Genomic DNA, 17,704 nt, shown 5'->3' with positions numbered 1-17,704 from the left:
TATTTTACAATTAGCTAATCAGCGAAATAGTGTATAGTGGGCTTTATGGTTGCCACGGCCGCCATTGTTTTGGAAGCGGCCATGACACCATGGTCTTTCAAACTGTATTTGAATTTATTATTATGTATGATACACAGATATACAGACTACATCTCTGATATATGATAGACAGACGTTAATATGCAAGTAGCGCTTTATTGACAACCGACACTTATGAACCTTTTAGATAAAAAATGGCACATGTAATGATCTATTGTTTTACCTTAAAGAGAGTATGTAAGTAAGTTTGAGTAATGTTCTTCAAATTATGGTTCCAAATCTCCTGAGGAGTCTCAGAGATACATTGGGCACTCGTTCAATACGCTAAGGAAATACCTTTCGTGAGCCCCTGACTTCGCCACGCGCCATTCTGAGAGCCAGTTCAGGTGCTACCCTTCAGCAATAACATTCTAATATTGGTAATGGGTTGTTAGACTCCAATGACTAATTTAATAAACATTGGCGAAAATTGCACCTGACTGAGATAGGGCAGCTTTAGTACATACATTTGTCTGGTTTAAGTTTTATTATTATATGTAATATAATGCGAATTACCAACATTTATCATTAGTGGCGACCGGTGGAACTAATTTGACGTATGAGAATTAAAACAAAAAAACTAAAACGAATTTTCTTCACAATTTTATCATCAAGTATTCTTGGATTTCTTACGTGCCAAATAAAAAATGTAGAGGGTTGGCGAAACCTGAAAAGTATTTTGACAGTGACATAAGTGACATTCACAGCTGTGACATTGACGTATCTGTCGTAGTTTTTTTGGACTCGAATTAGCAATTGGAGTATAGTGATCAATTTTAGGCAAGCCGGTGGGAATCGGCTTGTATGGACCAGCCGCTGCTGCCAACTTCTAATGCATTGTAGAGGTCTCTCGCACAGTAGTCGGTATCCCTCGACCGTAGGATTCTCGCTCCTCGTCAGTTACTGTTTCTACTCCTTCCTCGGACCTAAAATTAAATCTTACAAAATATCCATCACCATGCTTGTTGACAATTCGAAACGCTTGTACTTACAGCGAATACGTCCATCTTTCTATAACCGTTCTGTAATCCAAAATCAGAGGGTGTGTATAGAAATTCGTAGAGAGGGTCAACTGTTCTGCTTATAAAGTCTAAGAGCATGTTAGGATCCACGAAATTAGTTTTTGGGTTCCTTTTCCCGGCGTGGATGAGCCTCGGGAACTCCGCCGGCGATCGGTAAGGGAAAATTGGGGGGGATCGACAGAATAAATCTAAGTTGCCGTGATTGGTATAAAATTTAAAAGCTAGCCCAGCAGCTTCTCTAACTAAGTCAGATCCGCTTTTACTTTGAGATGTGCGGGAGAAACGGGCATGTATGGGTAAAACGTCATCTCAACTGATATATAATAAGAAAGAGGTCCACAGAGGTCAAATTGTTTTTTTTTTCAACATGTTAATACATAATAGTATTTTATGCAACAGGCGTTTAAAGGAGGTCAAAAAGACGAGTGGCGTGGGTAACAATTTGAGGCGAAGCCGAAAATTGTTATTAAGACGCCACGAGTATTTTTTGACTCAGTTAAACACCGTTGCATACAATACTTTATCTACGACCATGCACTTACTTTTGAATAGTTTTCTAGAATAACTTTCGTGAAATTCGCACTGTTTCCTATATTTTGACTTGTCGGCCTCCCCTCTGTTCCTGCCTCACCCTGTCGCTCGCACTCCCCCGCGCCGCCGCCGCCGCCAGCCCCCGGCGCCCCGCGCATCCGCTATATCTATTAAAGGCTTCCTAACAATGCTTTAACAGCTATAACGTATGCGAGGGTGCGCAGGGCGCCGAACCCATCTTTTATGTAGGGTTTTAAGAGCTATGCACGACACTGTAAATGACGAATAATACTACGGGAGTAGAAAAAAATAAACAAAAGAAGAAACAAATGCCAAACACCATTTTAATATTCCTAAACATATTATCATTCTGCTTATAAATAAAGTTCCCGAAATATACACATTTAAGTAGATACAGTGTTACAAAATATCTGCCAATATATAAAACATTCAAAAATATCTTATCAATGATTATTGACTAGTTAGGCTATTTGAGCTTGAAATGTTTAGCTAAGCGTCTATACAACGCCGTCAATGATTTATATAAAAATACACAGATTTAAAGCTGGGGATACACTAAAAGACTTCTTTCGAAGCCTATGATGTCGTGAGAAGTAGCCAATATAATAGAACTAAAGCCCAGAGCCGCTAAACCTTCCTGATTTTCGCAAAGATTTATGGGATAATGTAGAGTTAGTATCGACGTTTAATGTCTGTAATTCTGCATGTTTGCTAATTGCCCATGGCCATTTTTTGGTACAATGATTTAAAAAATCTAGTCTCCACTAATTTTTATGAAGGTGTAGGTATGTATAAGAAACTACTGTTAATAATTGATAATCATAATTTCCAGATCTTTTCCGCAGTTGTTTCCTAGTGTACCCCTGGCTTTAAAAAGCAATGTTCAGTTGATAATCTTCATTTGTTCTATAACAATGATATGGACTAGAATAAATTACAACTCTGCGTAGTAAAAATATAAAACACGTTTTAAGATTAATTATTATCTTAAAGGCACTTTTATAATAATAATAATTGTGAACAAAGCAATATTTTTGAACCAATATACATATACACTTATCCTCTTATTCATAAACGTCACTAAAGTTATCAAGCCGATAAAGTTCGTTTGCCCCTTTCAGGCGTATTGGTGTGATAGAAAGGGACAAACGAAATTTATCGGCTTGATTACAACAAACTAATCTGGTTATTTATAGATGACAGCACCAGTTATAAAAGGCTAGTTGCTAAAGGAAATATTCGGATGGAGGTTACATAATAGACTTTTTCTTCTACCCCCTTTCGAATGATCTGTGGCACATTTTTAATTTGTTTTAACAATAATATACATTGGAAGTTAAATATTGCAAACTAGAGTGACGGCTTGCCGGAGTGATTTAGACTCGAGTTTGCGGTCCCATAACAAAATTGTTCATTATGACCTGGTCCATTTTATTTCACCCTGTATATAAACGATCGTCTTTAGCGATGGAAGGGTTAGAAGGTTCTAGAAACCGCCCGTAACGTCGACGGCTGCGCCGGTGACGAAAGAGCTCTTGTCGGAGCTCAGGAATGTTATCACCTCCGCTATTTCTGTAAATGATATGGGAGAAGAGTTAAGGTGAGATTACACACAGCTAGAAAATTATTTAAGGTCAACTGGGGTATCTGCGTCTGGTAGATACATTCTAAACGAAACATTTTAGAATTATTGCAACTTTCAAAGTATGACCACGAAATTACAATTCTGAAAAAACCTCCGACCGCGACATAGTGGACCGATTTTTTCAACACTCCCGACTAATTCAGCTTTCAAACAAAAAAATACTAAATCTAAAACGGTTCATCCATTCGGGAGCTATGATGCCACAGACAGGCACACACACAGACAGACAGACACGTCAAACTTATTCAAGTACTCAGTCAAATTATATTCTGTCGAAAATATTTCAACTTGTGCTATCTTAAAGTAGTCACACTACTATATACAAATACACATATAAATTAAAACCGAAATAAATTACAGTGTACATATGAAAGAAAAAGTGACCAAAACCTCCAGGGCTTCTGAGTTTGGTTCACATGGGGAGCAAGAACCATACCGCTCTATAACACTTTAAGTTCTCGCGCTTTGTACACATATTTAAAGTCACACGCACAGGTCGAACGCGATTAATTAACATTATTTTACCGTACCATACCGTTCTACCCTAGGGATGGTCAGAGGGCGCTACGAGTCCTAGTATAGATTACTCATATGAGAGATAATTTCGACCTCAGCAGCTGTGACCTGTGTGGCCGAACGGAAACAGGCATCTGCCGCGATTGCAAAGTACGCTGGTTCGTTTCCAGCCTCAGGCACTGGAGGCCTTGGTCACTTTTTCTTTCATATGTGTAATTTATTTCGGTTTTTATGTATCAAACTGTGTACATACCGCTAGGCTGGCCCATTCTCCCCAAAGGAATCATCTTTATCATTTGATGCATTACTTTTTCAGGGACGGTCTCCACGATAGGAGTCTCTGTGAAACCGGGTAGGACTGCGTTCACTCTGTAAGCAATAGTAAATTTAATATGTGGCATTATCTGGGTAAAGGGATTTTATTGTCGATGGCGCTTACGGCGTTATGAGCGATGTTCGTGTACAAATACGACGCCGCGGGACGTAAGCGCCATCGACAATAAGGTCCCTTTACTCAGATTACGTCACATATTTAGAATAGCAATTGTAATTTACTTTAAGAGGGGGTCGTACGAAATCCTCGAAAAGTGCATTCGGCGTTTAACAAATGCTGCTCACATTTCTAAATGAAATGAAATAAAATAAATGTAGTTATTATCTTAAAGAGTGTGTCTACAACTTTTGACTATTCACAATCTCCAATTATTAACGGTGTAATAACTAAACCCACACAAAGTTGACCTAAAATGAGAAAAACGTATGTCGCCGTTTAGTAAACTTTGTTAAAAAAATTCAATACTTTAGTTATAACATTAAGTGATTCTAAAAGCCAGATAAATGGACTACAGGTTTTGAGGTTTTTTATATTTTTCCTCTCAAAGGCAACAAAGAAATTTTACCTTAAATTTAAACTATCGTAAAATTTCCATACATTCCATTGCTGTCAGAATTCTCGTTTCGATTAGACGCCCTGAGCGGCTCATCGGAGGCAGACGTGTCGCCGGTCGCTCCGCGTTGACGTTTAAATTTGACAAATATTTTGACAGAAAATAGTGTACGTACACGAAAAACCATACCAGTGTAAAACTGTGCTCAAAATAAATAGGGTAAATCAATAATGTCAGGTAGAGATCCAATCTCATTTAAAGTTTAAAGGTGCATGGCTTGTGCATAAAAAATAAATAAAAATATATCACATTATTAAAGAAAATAACGAACACAACCGAATGAGTATAAATGATTTCATTCTAGTTCGGTTAAATTGAAAAAAGTTTCATGTTTTCTTTTACTCATCGGAATACATTTTCATTACGCTGGTATTAACAGTACGTCATTTTAAAAATATATATGACAGCACCTACGTCAAATTTTGTCAACCAAACTTCACAGGTTGTATGTAAACAATTACAATTTAATTTATTCATACATATATTTAGATACTTATTAATTGATTCTTACTTAGAATAGAAAAAAGGGGAATGCGAGCGGGTATAGGTTTAGTGCTTCTAGTTCAAATTTAATTGTATATATAAAAAAATGTCTCAATTTCATTAAAGATTTACTCTGTGCATACCACGAACACGTAACCGTAAGTTGAAAACAATAATAATTATAAAGTACCTAAATATATTGTTGTTTAGAAAGTTAACGCTCGTTTTGAATGGCACTTCTCCACTCAACTAGACTAGACCAAATATTCATGGAACAGTCACTAGCATATATGACTATGAACGGCCGTGCAAAAATATCTAATTTTCTATAGGGAACCATAAGTATATGACGACATATTCCCGGCGTAAATTTGTGATGCTCCGTGACCGGCAAAAACATCGTCTCTCTTTCTAGCGTCTCGCGAGCGTAGCGTCAGGCCAACTGTATGGAAAAAGACGCCGTGTCGGCGCGGCTTAGCCATACCAGTTGGCCCGACGCTACGATTGCTAGACGGCAGATGTGGGGAGTGTCCTTATCCGCAGAAATATCTGATCGGGTAGCTTAAAAATATTTGATTCCTTATAAATAAAAATCTATATTACACTCTCACTCGCATAAATATCTATCCATTGTTAAAGCAAATATATATCTTACGGGCTAGAAATCATTAATATGTAATTAAAGTGCAATAACAAACCCTACCTTAGTTGCCTTAGAGCGGTAAATTGTATGAGGTGATTTGACATCAGACTCACGAAACACGTACAGTATTGTCAGTGCATATGTCTGTCTCATCTGTTGTTAAACTATGACAAGTAAATTTATTACAAATCTGATATCAGAAGCCTTTTTACAAGCTTTTATTCAACTTGCCTTGTTAGTATATCTTAGTTTGGGCCAAAACGTAGAAGCTAAATTTGACCCGCTTTCCGATTTGCGATTGAGCTGAAATTTTGCACACTTATGTAAATCACGTGACAATGCAATATTCTGGTATCATGGAGGTGATCTGATGATGGAGCAGAAAGATGGTCAGAGGAACTCTGTTATGAAACGTCGTATCCCCATTGAGTAAGGGGTATTTAGAAACATCTCGGAGAGCAATAGATGATTTTTGAAAGAAAGGTACAGTCGGCTAAGGTAAAGCCTGTGCCAAAAATGATTTTTTATATTATCTCTACATATCATTAAGAAGAAAAACCGGCCAAGAGCGCATCGGACCACGGTCAGTGTAGGGTTCCGTTCCGAAGTTTCCGACATTTTACATATTGACAATTTAATAAATACCGTAATTTGGGGTGAATAGGGTTCCCGGGGTATATAATGCTATTATATTTAAATAATATATTTTATGATTTATGTAAATAATATATTTACAGACATGAAAATTTCTGTCAAACTACAGGCATTCAAATTTATTGGATTTTTTACTCATTTTAACTTCTTTTTTGTGTGAAATTTTGCTAAGAATTTGTTCATTATCCTTTTGAATGTAGTGTATACCTACACTTCTAAAGTTTATGTTTAACAGAAAATCATAAGACATATTTTCATTTTTATAATGGTTTTCATGAAGAAAGCGATGCAACTGTGTTGGGGAACTTTTACGGGATGAACAAATATCCGCGGCCTGAGGGGTGAATAGGATCAATAATGGGGGAAACGGGTCGCAAAGGGGGTGAATAGGTTTACGAAGGGGTGATTAGGGTCGGAAGAGGGGTGAATTGGGATGTGTAGTCAATGGTTGTCAAATTGTATAAAAGATATATAACTTACCTAAAGTGATGTTTTTATGAATGACCTCTATGTATATGGACGCAATTTATACGTCAATGTATTGCTTCGTAGTTAGACTAGATACAATAAATTAACATTTAGAAATGTTAATCACACTTCTGTCAACCACAAGTCAACGTTTCTACTTAAGTCCACAAAAATCACCCATGGTTGCTATAATATAAACGGATTACTTTAAAATAAAAATCATAAGTATGAAACTATACATCTAGGGAAGAAATAAAATTATTTTATTGAATAATTTTTGATTTGTTATTTTCAAGTTTATATAAATAATAAATTCTCAATTCGCTCAAAGGTTGGAAGAGATCCCTTATAGGTATAAGTTCGCCTTTGTACACCATAACTATACTGTATTTTTATGTCCTAACTTGTCTTATGTACAATAAAGTGTTCACATACATACATACATAAATTGAAATAGATATCATACACGAAAGAAAAAACGACAAGGCCCACTGGTGGCCGAGCCGGGAATCGAACCCGGGTCTTCAGCTGACGCAGCTAACGTCATTACCACTAGGCCACCCGCCCGCCGTGTGGTACCCGACGAAATTTCTCTAGTGTATGTTATCTCTGATAGGCACATTTTGACCACCTCGTATATGAATCTTTAAGGCCCTTTTGCACCAACCACTTAACTCAGGGTTAGTGGGCTGTCAACTGTCAAATTCCATGTAAAATGGTGGGTTAACCCTCAAGTTAACCCTCCATATTCGTAGGTGCAAGTGGCACTTAGAGGATTAGGGTATAGCGAGAGAGATGGCGGGTTCGATTCCCGGCTCAGCCACCAGGAGGCCTTGTCGTTCTTACTTTCGTGCGTGATATCTATTTCAATGCATAAGTATGAAAACGGTTATGACTTTATTTTCAAGTAAGTAATTTTTGCTGATAAACTTTTTTTTCGGCATTCAATTTTGTAAGGTATGCTCCCAGCCGAAGATCAGCGCTGATGAAGAGGCACCAAAGAAAACACGTCCGTTCCATACAAGATTTATTAGCAGAGAGCGAAAATATAACCTACCCACAATCAATCGGCGCCTAATTACTAAACTACCCACATTTGTCACAAATTTATTTCAAAAATACTTAAGTCATTATCAGTTTGCCGTTAATATTTGTGGGATATTAAATTGGACCAGGAGTGATATTTAAAAAAAACTATACATTTATAACCTTTTGAATTTTGGAATTCGGTTAAAAAATCCGGCCAAATGAGAATCTATTTTCGCACAATTGTAAAACTAAATTATCTTTACTAGTTACCTCCAAAATACTAAATGAAATGACATCTATTGCGACTTAAGTAGTTTGCATAAATTAGTAACCCAATTCACCTAGAGATGGCGCTGTACTTTGGGCTACTTAGTACATCGTTTTATTATTTATTATTTATTTAAACTTTATTGCACAATTGGAAAAAAAAAGTACAAATGGCGGACTTAATGCCTTGAGGCATTCTCTACCAGTCAACCATAGGGCCAAACAGAAATTCGCGAATGTGGGTGCAGTGAGAAAAATAAATTTAGAAAGCATGACAACTATTGACAAGTATAGCAATATTATTTACATACAATCAATATAATACATAAATAATACATTCATATCATTACACGTATACTTATACACAAATATAAATACAAATATACATACAAATAATATATTATAAACATTATGCATATGGGCGAAGGAGAACTAATAACGTTTTCTGAAGATTTTGGGTTCATGGGGTCGGAACGGGTATGAACTAACTTAATTTGTGGTGAATAGGGCCAAAACCGACTTTTGAACGTCGATAGCAGTTTTTTTATATGTGCCATGCTAATTTTTTACACAAAAAATCTTCCAGCGGTGTGAACTTCGGGTTGTCTTTGAAAATATGTCGTTTTATTTAGTAATTTTCGCTCACCCTAACGTTGGGGTGAATAGGGTCGGGAAGGGGGTGAATAGGGAAAGTGCTAGGGTTGATTTTTTTGGATTACGAACAAAACCTGACCTGTCACGAGCATATTATATTTATTTTATTAAAAAATAAGGAACTAATATGTTATGAGTAGTCGGTAATGTATTAATAAAATAAATTTATCGAAATCTAGACATATGATAACCCTAAACCAACCTTTATAGTTATATGGTGCTCTGACGCAGTGAACAAGTAAGTATGGTCGTGGGCAATTCGGATAACGTGTCAAAATATAAGCATAGTTTGTTGCTATTCTTCATGTTTAAATAAACTTCTAAACTAACGTAGTGGATATTAAAGTAAAAGGTTCACAGTGAATATTAGCTTGCCATACATGTGTTTAGCTATACCATTGTATTGAGTGTTGTATCATAAAGTCAAACTAGGCATTTATTACTAATTATTTACTATGTGGGGTGTCTTTGATCACTTGCATGGGGTAACATTGACCATAATGACATATAGTTGATTATTGTCTGATTATGTCACGGTACTTGTTGAGACTGATAATTTGATCTCTTCTTGTGATAAATATTGAAACAATTGCAAATAAAGGTGGTTTTTCGAAGATGGTAATTTTTATTTTTAATCAAAGTAACCCCAAAATAGCGTTAAAGAGTTGTAATATTTGACTCTGCGAACCGTTTTTTATATTTTCTTGAGATAAAATACTTTTGTAAGGGATTACATTCGATTACCATTAAAAAAATACATAGGGTATCAAAGTAACCCCAATGTCAGTTTAAGTTTGATAACATCGTTTTTTTTGCGTACATTATTTTGTTACCTTTCTAGATTTTTAGCAGGAAAAGACTAAAAAAGTTGATGGTCCCATTTTTTTCTTTCTTTGTTACGTTACATTGACCAATTATGGAATTTATACTTCTCTAACTTCTACATTTAATGGGTAAAAATACCCATTAAATGTAGAAAGCTAGAGAAGTTTAAATTCCCAAATTGGTCAATGTAACCCCAGTTTACGGCAGACACCGTGAACCTTTTCTAATAATTCTCTTTTTATTTGAAAGAAAAATCGTTACGATACTAAAATATGCAATCTGAGATAAAAAAATGCTTTTCATATAGTTACAAACTTAGTTCAGAATTTTTTTCTGTAAAACTTTTATAAATTGTTCTACCTATCAAGTTCAAAATAATTTTCCTAGAAAGTCTTAATAAAGTTCTGCTTTTGAGATTTTTTCATATTTGAGAAAACAGCCCTTATTGCCTGAAATACGGCGACATTGATATTTGCTTTTTCGTATTTTGATGGTCTTTTGACTGCACTGTTGTATTTTTTGCCATGCTAATTTGAACCTTATCTCTGAGCGATGTTTTTTAATATTCAGTCACGTCACAGATGTTTATGACATAACATCTAGGTATTTAGCCATTTAAAAGAAACTACAAGTGGCTTTACAGACGTGGCGACTGCAACTGGTACAGGGCCTAAGCCATAATTTAAAATTATATTGTGATGTTTATATGTATTTGTGTTTTATTTAATGCTAAGTATGAGTTTCAACGTTTTCAACTCAAGAAACTGAAATTAAGAGAAGAGACTAGGAAATTGGGTAAGATCAAGAGTCTGATGCAGATAGCGATGGCGGTATTGGATATGATAAGATATGCGTCGATATTCCCTGTCTTCCTTTGGGTCTCTGACTTGACTGCTGCTAGCTGTACTCTATTCATTAGGTTTTTATTTTATACACATACTTTATTTTGTATCAAACTAAATGATAAAAAAACCTAACGACAAGAAGAATAAAGAAAATATCTGATAGTCTTTAATACAACCCGCATATACGTAATGCACATCACAGGCCTCTGAAGACCTGCAGGGCAATCATAGTCGCGCGATAAATGATAAAACATCGGACCGTCCCTATTGCACTTACAAATAGTGCGATAGGGCTGAATGTTTTATCATTTATCACGCGACCATAATTGTCTGCCTGGAGGTATCGGCCTTCACACACGACTTTGAATAATGTTTGCAGGGATAGGCAGGCTGACGATTTTTAATCTAAGTATAGAAAAGATACGCAAAATGAAGTGCAAAGTAATTTGAAATACACCTAGATACACAATCAACTGAGTAAGGAACGTTATCTACATATTTAGGTAAATTTAAGTCACATGAGACATGAACAGAGAAGGAAAGCTAGATGATGCGTATTTTATTCTATGTCTTCTTGTATGCTACCTTTTTTACAGTTTAATTTCTCAAAGGAGGTCAGTTTAACACTTTCGCAATCAACGACTCGTGAACTTTGCTCAGATGCCGAAGAACTCGCTGGGCGGGTTCTCACCATACAAGCGAGCGGTTATAAATTACGACGGTTTCTGATCTAGTGTGCCATTTTTTGTCTGGTACTGCACCGGTAGCATGCTCGCGCGCTAAACGATAAAACATCGGACCGCCCCTATCGCACTTACAAATAGTGATGTTTCATCATTTACCGCACGACCTTGTTTATTGTCCCGGATTTGTAAGTTCACATTTTTGACACATTTGTTTTGAAGTATGTTGCGATGTGGCTAAGACGTATCGTTTGCCAAATCTAACGATTAATTTCGAATTGGTTGAATCGATTAGGCCCTATGTACAAGGAGGTGCTTAAACAAATATACGATTTCTGTCAACTTATGAAATGTCATTTGAATAGAAATGACAGACTCTGCCACAGCACTAGTTTAAAAATAATAATGATTGATAAATGACATAATAAGTAAATCCTGCGTGATAAATTAATGTCGTAAAATACTCACTAACGAAGATCCGCAAAAATGTAACATGTGTTAGATTATGTTTAAAGTAAGCGAAATATTGTTTTTAAGTACTTGATTTTTTTAAATATTATCACAGGATTTTATTTAAAATTTCATTAGGTTGCGCGAGTTTACGTTTTGTGGACGCTGTCATGTGTCAAAAAGAGGTTCTTACAGCTCTGGGATAATAGCCTGTATTGAATTTGTTTAATTAAAAAGCAAGATATGTAAGTTACCTAATATTGAATTTGCCCAATTCTTTAGCTGCCGACTGAGTCATGGCGATCACTCCTGCTTTGCTGCTTGCGTAGTTAGTTTGACCTGTAAATGTATGTATGTACATGTAAGAAGAATTAGTCTATTAGGACCCATTTAGACGGTACTTCGGTACGAGAACTTCGTATACGAGTTTCAATAGATTGCGTATTTTATTGGTGCGCTGAGTTGTTTGTAACATCAACGTCAACCGTAAGTAATGTAATCTGAAATCGCCTGCAAGTTCGCATGCCGTCTAAGGCCGATAGTCCACTATCATATTTTTCATAAAAATATGATAATAACACTGATTATTTTTAAAATCGGGACTTAATCGCGTATGACTACATATTAAACTGACCTCCAACGTTATACGTATAGGTCTGTGCCTCCCTTTTTCTCCAACGTGAAGAAAAAGGATATTGCCTATGATCATATATTTCTATGATAAACATATGATAGTGGACTATCGGCCTAATTGAGCCGTGTCTGAAATGTCATACGAAATTGTGGACGATTTAAAGCGACAAGGTACACTTATGCCTGTGCCACACGTCGCACATACGGCCCAGCCACGACATTGGTCTAAGCGCGACAGCGGTGAGCGACAGCCATACGTGCGAATGAAAAGTCCCATCGCTGTGTCTCGCTCCAATGTATGGCCGCCGCTCACCGCTGTCGCGCTTAGACCAATGTCGTGGCTGAGCCGTTAGAGAGGATTTTCTGTCTATGTCTAATTTCTTCGATCGTTCAGACTGGAATATGCCATATTATTTGTTCACACTTACCAATATTGCCATACTTCGCGACTATACTGGATATGTTTACAATGGACCCAGGCTTGCCCTTATCAGCCATAGCCTGCGCGAATGCTTGCATCACTAGAAATGTACCCTGTAACCAACAAATAAGTGATAAATAGAGTAGTTGTAGCATTTAAAATTATTTTACACCAAGCATGAATTAAAGCAACTGCAGACCTAGCCAAAGTGACCATCGTTACGTGGCAATATAAATGAAGTCTGGCTCGATCGCGCCACTACAGAAGAGCGATAGGAAGACTTACAGTACCTACGCTTACAAAGTGTAAGCGATTGCGGCTTTGGCTAGGTTCTGTAATTAAATTGTTTACCACAGCGCAAGATAAAGGACTTCAGAGAGCTACCCAATCTACAATCTACCCATGAGATGAGCCTCATCATCAAACACGAGATGGTCGAGCAGCTCTTGAATAGCTAAAGGATCTTAGGATAGTAGGGGGTAATTGCACAAAAGATCCCTATGGGTCGAAGTGTATTCGTAAGGGCCCCCGCAGACATAAGATAATGAGTGAGAATCGTACCTTAAGGTTGACATCTAGCACTTTGCTATAGTCCTCAGACAATTTCAGTATCCAGCAGTGGCGGAGCGTGTAAAGCCGGAGGGGTTTTCGGAATCTGTTTTGTATGGACTTCTACAGATATTAAATAATTTTAGTGAACCCGTTGGGAATCGAGTTGTATCGACGCTCCGCCACTGGTATCCAGTTGTCTTGCGTGATGCCAGCGCAGTTTACTACTATAGTAGCAGGAGCCTTATATTGCTTTAAAAATACTTTTGATACTAAATATCATATGTTGGGTAACTATATGTTGAGAATCGTACCTTGAGATTGACATCCAGCACCTTGCTATAGTCCTCTTCAGAAAGTTTCAGCAACCAGTTGTCTCTTGTAATGCCCGCGCAGTTCACTACTATAGTAGCCGGCGCCTTATATTGCTCTAAAGTTTTCTGGACGGCGTGTTTCACTGATTTAGAGTCTGATACGTCAAGTTCGAGAGCCGAATGGTCTCCTGCGTCTGGAAGATATGAAAACTACGACTTAGTATCCAGGGCTTGAACCATCTTTGTAGAATAAGCGCCGAATGGCTCAGCCGACTTTTATATAATACCCCTAATGATTTATCCTGTTCCTTAACCCCTGTGTCTTGTGCCTTGATCCTTTCGAAAACCGCTTAAGCGAAGGGGTAACTCCTTACGGCCCAGCTACGACATTGGTCTAAGCGCGGCAGCGGCGAGCAGCAGCCATACGTGTGAATGAAAAGTCCCATCACTGTGTCTCGCTTCAATGTATGGCTGCCGCTCGCCGCTGTCGCGCTTAGACCAATGTCGTGGCTGAGCCGTTAGGGTCATCTGTCAAATTCCATATAAAATGGTGCTCCATTTTCGTTGGTGCAAGTGGGCCTTAGTTGAATAAAACATGACACCGTCCTGTCGACGCGATTCAAAACTGGAGTCTACAGATTTTACAATTAATTTTCTGTTGTTTTGTTTTTTAGGTTCGGAAACCTATTTTAAACCTTTATTATTTTTAATACATTGATTATTTTATTCTAAATCTTTAAATTCTAATTAACACAAGTTAAATTATAATATATTGAAAATATTTCAACTTGTGCTACCTTAAGGTAGTCACACCACTATATACAGCGTGTGGATTCCATACGGGCGAATAATGTATCCAGTTATAGTATCTAATCATACGAATCATATAGGATAATCATTTTATTAAAAAGTGTTATTAATTAAGAGTAATTATTTTTTTAAATCTGACCAAGCAGCAATGTACGCCGTCCATATTAACTTGACATGACATAAACGTCATGTCGTAATGACGTTTAGGTAGGTACGCTAATTGATGTGGACGTAATACATTGCGTGCTGAATTATTATGTATGAAAAAAAATATCTCATCTATTCAATAAAAAAACCATGTAGTTAGGCTCCTTAGGTCCAATACTAATCGTTATTCAAATATTCGCCCGTATGGAATACACACGCTGTATATAAATTAAAACCGAAATAAATTACACATATGAAAGAAAAAGTGACCAAGGCCTCTCGTGCTTGGTCACTTTTTCTTTCATATGTGTAATTTATTTCGTTTTTAATCTAAATCTTTATATTTATTATCCATTCACTTCTATTCATATTATCGCAATAAAACAACTACCTTATCATTTTCAGTGACATAATTTATGGCAATATCAAAGGCGTTGGAATGTTAACTTATGACCATAGAGGAATAAGTATGGGAAGCGTTGTAACTCCATACATCAGTAAATGAGTCATCATCTTCGTCATCAATTGACGAAAAATATCATCATTCAAGTTAAAATTAATGTTAATAGCGTCGTTCACCGTTATATCAACATCTAATTATCTAGCAACCAATTGTTTGTAATAACCGTCTCTGATTGGTCGATAACGCGATAGATAAAAGAAATGTGTTTCACACAGATGTCATATATACTATAGATCAAGCAAACGTATCTACTTAGCGTGTCAAATGAACTCAGTGAAATCCACTGAGTTGTCCGTCTTTACTCGCAGCTTGCAGCTTTCGGGCGTCAATTTTTGTAAGTTGAAGTCAACCAAAACATAAAAAATGCCTCGTTACATGATATTCAATTGCAACAACACAAAAATTATGAACAATCAAGAGCCTGAGACATATTTAAAATTACAGGCAAGAATCAACTTCAGTACAAAATTTGACACGCTCGGCCCCTATACAAATATATGAATTTGTTTCTTCTATCTAAATTAAGTTCTGTGGTGTTTCAGATGCAGAAAAATGTGCCAGGTATCGTAAATGAGTATAGAGCTTGTATGAAGTTTTATTTTTGAATTTTTTTCAGTTAACTAAAGTGAAGTATAATGAAATATTATAGTTGACTGTGAAAGACTATCCAACACTGAAAAGTCAGCACGTATAGTTTAGTCAGTGGTGTCCTAATTGACAGATTAAAGTCGACGAGTAGAAAAAATATCATTATGCATATTATTCTTATTCACGTTTATCCAAAACCGCATGCATGTGTTGCGTACGTACACGACGCGCTTGTGTGCACCCCGCGCGGCGTACGTTTGTTGGAAGAGTTAGGAGATATAACCTTTTGTAGTGGTCTGAAATCTTGGTTCCAAACAGAGTTGTTTCTTGGACGTTTCCTTGGCGAAAACATGACGACTTTTCATACACCAATTTTAGTGTCCTATAAAATCTTTATGTAATGTCTAGATAAAGATATTTTTTATGACCTTACTTATCTAAAGCATGGGATTACAGATATCTAAAAATAAATGTACTTAGTAGGCAAGCATACTGTCTAAACTGAATAATTGACTTTTTTCTTTAAAACATAACATAAAGACAATATTTTTGAAATTCAAATTTTATCACCCCTATTTATTAATATCTACTGTCAATGTTATTCCTCATGTGGTGATGGATAAAGAATTTCACCACCCCTTCCTCCCATTCGTGTCATAGTAGTTGACTGTGGGATAAATATGTGATCATATAAATCATATTGCAGTATGGGTGAACCTGACAATGAAATTTACAAATTTTCTTTCATCCCCTCAGTTGCTATAGTAATTAGTGGCACAGAAACAAAAGTTTCATGAGTTCTGCCTACTTTTTGGGAATGTAAGCTTCTATGTTTAAAGTTTTTACTACCTACCATTAAACCCACTAGCAAGGGCTGCATGGTTTTTTATAGTCTGCTCAGCTGCGGCATAGTTCTTATCCGCTGCAATGACTGTTGCACCCTCTCGAGAAAGGACCTGGCATGTGGCACGCCCAATCCCAGATCCGGCACCTGAGAAAATAGGATACAGGTTAACATTGTATACAATGTAGTCTAGGGTATAGACAGTACTTAATTTATCCGAAGCTGTTATGTGGGAGATGTGTTTTTATAAAAAAAAAAAAATACTATGTGCTGAATGAAGAAAACAAATCATATCAATCTATTAAAAAACACAATTATTTTTCAGTCCAAATCTAAGTTTTACAAAAAACAATTTGAATGAACGGACTCAGTAGGCTAAGCCAATAAGAATGGACACAAGGGATTTCGTTATACATTTCGCTGAAGCTGTAGTAAGACTTTACAGAACACTATGCTCAACATCAGCTTTAATCACCTTTTAGTCTAAAGTAATCAAGAAAATATATAAAATTATAAAATCGTTTCTAAACACCTAATTTGCAAGCAAGCAATGGTAACCATACCCCCAATAGGTACTTATGTTTTACTACTAGTTTATTCAACAATATGTCTTTCTAGTTTCTAGGCTAGACAAATCATGCAAGACTTTGCTAAATCATAAAGGCAACCTTCAAGTGAACAGGCATCTTCTGGGCGAGCTCACTCCATCGTAGGCCACGTCTTTGCCTTTGGCTAGTCTGTGGCCAAGAGTAAGCCCATTTATTATTAAAAAAAAAAGCATCTTAGAAAATAAATAAAACAGGGACTTGTAGAAATAACCTAACAGCTGTTTCTGATACTCTTACCAGCACGATAATGAATTATCTTGTAAGAATTAACTATAATTCGTAATATGAATTACTCATAATTACTTTTAATCTACTATTTCATTATAATAATATTTTATTTTAAAGATTCCAAATTTAGTGAAAAAAGATCGTAAAACTTGTCGCAACTTTTGTTTTGTTTTCTCTTTTTTTTTAAACTAACCTGTTACAATAGCTAACCTGCCAGCAACGATTCCTGACACCATGTTGACGAAAAATTTAACTAAACAAAACAATAAAAGAGTAAAGTAACTGGCTTGTACACCGCTGTTTTTCTTTTTATACCACCTTCGGTCGACTTTGAACTA

The 17,704-nt window shown here is 36.4% G+C and overlaps 1 protein-coding gene across 1 annotated transcript; it reads right to left on the bottom strand.

The window, feature by feature from the left end:
* Positions 1-1,951: 1,951 nt before the first annotated feature.
* LOC125241011 (estradiol 17-beta-dehydrogenase 8-like) lies at positions 1,952-17,704 on the bottom strand. The gene is made up of 7 exons (XM_048149279.1): positions 17,560-17,704; positions 16,540-16,677; positions 13,679-13,872; positions 12,823-12,928; positions 12,016-12,100; positions 4,067-4,182; positions 1,952-3,224 (listed from the first exon to the last, which is right to left on the bottom strand). The coding sequence occupies exons 1-7, from the start codon at positions 17,600-17,602 to the stop codon at positions 3,139-3,141; spliced, it is 768 nt and encodes a 255-aa protein (XP_048005236.1). The 5' UTR covers positions 17,603-17,704; the 3' UTR covers positions 1,952-3,138.

Source organism: Leguminivora glycinivorella, chromosome Z (genome assembly GCF_023078275.1).
Source record: "Leguminivora glycinivorella isolate SPB_JAAS2020 chromosome Z, LegGlyc_1.1, whole genome shotgun sequence".
NCBI lineage: Eukaryota > Metazoa > Arthropoda > Insecta > Lepidoptera > Tortricidae > Leguminivora > Leguminivora glycinivorella.
This window is presented reverse-complemented; position numbering and strand designations above follow the sequence as displayed.